The following is a 5,321-nucleotide window of genomic DNA, read 5'->3' as shown; positions in this document are numbered from 1 at the left end:
TTGGCAGGCCAAAATTAGCGGCCAAAAGATAATTTAATTAATATTATATAAATGGAAACTTTCAATTATTTTTATTGATAATATTGGAATTTGAAGATTTATTTATTTTTATTTTTTTTTTTTAACGAAGTCAACTTTATTTAGAAATAAGAAAAATTACAAAAAAGGAAAAGATCTACATTATATAACATTTAGTAAAGAACACGATCGAACCAATACTATAATATTATTAGGGACTTAAGATTTTATGTTCAAAAGAACTATCTACCATCCTGCTCACCCAAATAGGTTCACTAAACTATCCGCATAACTACTACTATTCGTATGGACTTCGGTAATGTTATATAAAAACTCACCACAACTCCTTTAATTACTACTACAACATCAAAGATAATAAAAATAATACTACGAAACACTACCGTAATCAACAATATTATAGTAATCTATTGTATTACCCCCAAAATAAATATGACTTTGAAGACTTTGTAGATTAAAGTATTTCTTATTTTTTGATTTACGCGTTTTGTCAATAAACTGCTCTTTACCAAAATGTTGTTTTTTAACATTTTTATCAATTCCCAAACCTCTATCAATTTCATTAAGTTTATTACACCTCACTTTCCAAAAAATCATAGATTTATCCAAAATTTCATTCCTAAAATTATATGACAAAATTTCAACTTTTGATTTCGTAGATAATAATTGTTTAAAAAAATTAATTAACGAACAAAGAAAGAAACCTTTAATTAAATCTATGAAAGTTATGTGATCCTCTGATACTTCAAGTTTCCAAATATGGAATTTGAAGATTTATTAGATTTATTACAGTGTACAGTGTTATACGCAAGGCGGCGTGATTCACAATATATAGTATATATCCACATTATTGCCGATCATTTTTCCGATCATTTCAATTATTCGATATTATCTCATAAAAAAAATATGATTATTGAGCTATTTTTCTTGCAAATTCCACTATGTATAAAACCAAAATAATTTTTATTTAACCATGTTCATGCAAAACGGATTGAGAAATGATGTTTTGAAAATTTATATTTATTACATAAATTATAACAATATAATTGCAAATATTAATGTGGATTACAACCTAAAATTAGTTCGGATTATTTCGGCCATTAGTTTTAAAACAGTTAAACTATAACCTACAAAAGTTTCAAGTTTCGGTCTAACTTCTGTGGTTTCGGCCGGGGCTTTAAAGTCACATATCACCAAATTACTATATGATTGGCAAATGATCGGTAGGGTGATATAAAGCCTGTTATATATATATATGCACGGTGGTCAAAAAAGTCTTCGGAAAAATTTTATTCCCATCCAATAAATGACCTACAACTTATTAAAAACGTATGAGTTTTATAGGTAACCAGCTTTTTGTCTTAATACTACATAATTATGTAATTTCTTAATAAAATTTCGTGTCATAATGCATTAAATTCAATCAACTGAAATTTTAACAGTTTTTTAAAAATTTTAATTTTAATTTAATTAATTTCATAATCAATGTACTATATAAATTTATTTGAATATACTTTATGATTTACAAGAAAAAAAGCATTAAATTTTATTGGAGATTTATCATGAAACTGCTTTTCAAAAGTTGTTCAAATAGTAAAATTAGATAACTTACTTTTTCTGATTATTGATTATGTGATTTAAATTTTAATAGAGTATGTGGCCTGCTACTAACGTACTTTTGGTAAATTATTTATGCAAATTTTCATATATCGCTTCGTTACACAATTAATAAAAATATTTTTTCAGGAACTTTTTTCGGCCACTGTATATATATGTATAAATGAAGCGAGATAGAGAATATTTCATATTAAATTTTTTACTATATTTATAAAATAATTTAATTACTAAAATTTATTTTAATTGGCTATATTTACATATGTATATTGACCAGATTTGGCCGGCAAAAATTTAAATTTTGCTCCATCATCACATAGAACTTCGTTTGATTATAAAGCCAAAGAATTGAAAAGACAATAAATACATCATGTACATTAATTTGTGTTCCATATAATTGTAGCTTAAGGCATTAATTATGAAATTCACAACATGCCTCTTAAAGGCTAAATAAAAGAAAAAATTGTACACTTTAACGAAAAAATCAAATAATTACTTCGAGAGAAAGATTCATACAAACAATGATATGATTTAACTGAGTAATAACTGGTTAATATTATTTAAAAATTCAATAAAATTTTCTCTTTCGCGGTTATATTTGCATAAATCACGTGACATCCAAAAAATGAGTATTGCCGTTTACCAGAATTAGGGTAGAATTTTGGGCAGAATTAAAAATGTCATGAGCTAATGCGAGAAGGTTTAGTTACGCCAAATAATTATGTAGATCTTTCCTTTTATGGATATCTGGTTATCTTTGATAATTCTAGTCAGGAAATTATTTCCTTTTTTAGATACTGGATGGCGTTATTATAATTTTGGCTCTGAAGGAGATGCTTTTGAGATAATAATAAATTTTTTTTTAGATGCACTTTAACCATATATGAGACTTTTTCATTTTATTTGCTGTTTTTGTTTTATTTAAAAAATGTAACGTCTCCTTTATTTCCGTTTCGCAACCAAATAAATAAGAATTGGCTTAGGTAACGTAAATATGAGAATAAAGTAAAAAAAAAATCACGTAAATTAATGATAATCTTAAATGGGATTGATTTTCAGCCATTGTGGCTAAAAAGTTTTAATTAAATTCTTTAAAGTTTTATTACAAGTACAACCATACAACCAACATTTGACATAATCCGATTATTAATTACTTCGGCAATAGTACGTTATTATTTTGTAGATTTTTGATTTTGATAGAATTATATATAAGTATCTGTCGAATCTTTTCCCATAAAAAAAATACACTTATTTTGTTAATAAAAAGATAATTTGAAAAAATTAATTTACAATATTAAATGCAACGAATGCAATGGTAAACTTTATTGTAAATTTATTTAAAGAATGAATAAATAAAATGAAGACAATCGAAATGATTTTATTTAACCAATAAAAAACAATTGATTATCTCCCCCTACGTACATTTTTCTTGTTTCATTGTATTTTAAATCGTGTTATATTGTTTAAAAATAATCAAAAAAAAATTTAGATTACATATACGGAATTTCTCAATAAGGATTAATTGTCTTTTAGCCTGATCGATTAAGATGGTCTATTTCTTTTTTTTTGCTAACCATCATAAGGCTTATTATCTTGCATTTTTTCATTAGTTTGCTTTCGCAAATGAAGTCATCCATGTGAAAATCTTTCAATATTGTTTACAACTTTATTTTCAGATACAAATAAATTTCCTTCTTTCTTTCACATTTTTATTTTATTTGTGTTTATATGTTTAAAACGACAGGAAATGACTTCATAGTTTTACTTTCTTTGTTAAATTCCCTTTTTTTAATAAAAACTTTTTGGAGAGTGCCCTCTATTAGCAACGGACAATATGTTTACGAAAAGTCACGTTACAATCGTTACATCCCGCTGCATCGTTACACACGGTTCACTAAATCACAAATTTTACTGAAAACATTTATATATTGTCATATTATAATTTATAAAATGCAATTGTCGTGGCTCTTTGAACATTAGTTTCGAAAGACTTATCATTATTGAACCTCATTTGTCTTTGTATAAAAGCTGGATTTATCATGTACTATGTGTGCACTTCTGTTAAATTTAGCTAATAATCATGCGATAAAAGTCTAAGTATATCAGAAAATTTTCCAAACTCATGATTTCTACAATAATAAAATCATTAATAAAAGGTAGAATATTTCCTTCTCAATTATACTACTTTTTTTTATGTAGCTTTACTATAAAATTCTAACTTCACTTTAATGGTAGTAGTCGACTAGTTATAAGTATCTACATTCTACTGCCGGTTATTTATAATAATTCTTTGCCAACACTGACAATGGATATTTTATTAAATCCGGAAACTATTAACGACTATAATGAAAGGTTTACTTTCATATAGATATGGGCATAAACTTGTAAACTAGCATAAATAGTCAAGAAATAAGATACGTACTATATTTAAAATATTCGATGAAACCCTTTTTTTTTACGCTCAAAGAGCAGAAATTTGCGGCAAGTAAAAATTCTGTAATATATAACATTCTGGATTAATTGTGTGCGCACATTTTTAGAATGATGTTCAAAACATAACACATTATCTTTGACAATTTCTTGTTAAATAATGTTTTATTTAAATGTGGAAATAAAATTAGTACAAAATAGAAGTAAAATAGACAAAAATAAAAAGTCAAATGAATCCTCAATATTCTAAATTTTTATAATATTTTTAATTTATTGTTTAAATTGAGTTTGCAAACTATCAGTGATAGAATGATTCGAGTAAGTATCTTGTTGACGACTTGGCATAATGATAACGTATGTTTGAGGAGAGTTTATAACAATACCAAGCGAATTAAGTGAAGGAAAGACATTAGTTTGAGGTGAATTTTGGTCAATATATTGTGGGTGGAATTGCGGAGGAAATGAAGCATTATTAGACAAGGGTTCTTGATATTTGTTGTTAGGAGAGATATTAATATTATTGTTTGAAACGTCATTGCAAATTGGTTGCTGATAATTAGTATTGCCAGGAGAAATAATATCATTATTGTTTGAAGTGTTGTGAGATATCCTAGGTTGATTATGATCAAGAGAAATAGTCGCATGAGCAGCGGGAGAATTCATCACGGAAGTGTCATTACTACAGTTACAAGTAGGATCGTTGCAGTTAATATTTTCCGCCTGAGTACTAATAGTTGTTGCAGTTGTTTCATTTAAGAATCCAGTAAAATAGGATTCGTGAGCATCATTATTAATATTGTTTTGTGAAGGATACATATTATAATGTATTTTGAAATGTTGAAAAGTGATAGGCAAATTATTATTTGTTGTGGTTTAAATAAAAAAAAAATGATCATCAATAACTCGGTGCTCAAGTTTGTGCACCAGTAAATGACATCAAATAAAGTTAATATGTCCTTATTTAGAATAAAATTCTTGCATGAAAAATAAACAACTTGAGTAACTATTAGACGGTCAAATGAACTTTTAAAGTTAGGATTAAGCGATAAAAAAAAATATATATATATCTTTTGTTCAAAAAAGGGTATTGTTATATAAATGATACAATCTAATACATACACAAACCATTAATCAGTATAGATGAAAGGAGTTTATTTTTTTTTTTCAGTATAAAATAGAATTGATTTTACTGTATAAGTCTCAACATCTTTACGTATTTTAATAATATACATTTATATAGT

At 26.1% G+C, this 5,321-nt stretch overlaps 1 protein-coding gene across 1 annotated transcript; it reads right to left on the bottom strand.

Annotated features, from left to right (window-relative positions):
• Window positions 1–4,350: 4,350 nt before the first annotated feature.
• Window positions 4,351–4,896, bottom strand: OCT59_014711 (uncharacterized protein; the record flags this gene model as incomplete). The annotated part of the gene is made up of 1 exon (XM_025329113.1): window positions 4,351–4,896. The coding sequence occupies one exon, from the start codon at window positions 4,894–4,896 to the stop codon at window positions 4,351–4,353; it is 546 nt and encodes a 181-aa protein (XP_025190034.1).
• Between the last annotated feature and the right edge of the window lie 425 nt (window positions 4,897–5,321).

Source organism: Rhizophagus irregularis, chromosome 22 (genome assembly GCF_026210795.1).
Source record: "Rhizophagus irregularis chromosome 22, complete sequence".
NCBI lineage: Eukaryota > Fungi > Glomeromycota > Glomeromycetes > Glomerales > Glomeraceae > Rhizophagus > Rhizophagus irregularis.
Note: the sequence above shows the minus strand (reverse complement) of the source record. Positions and strands in the feature narration are given on the sequence as shown.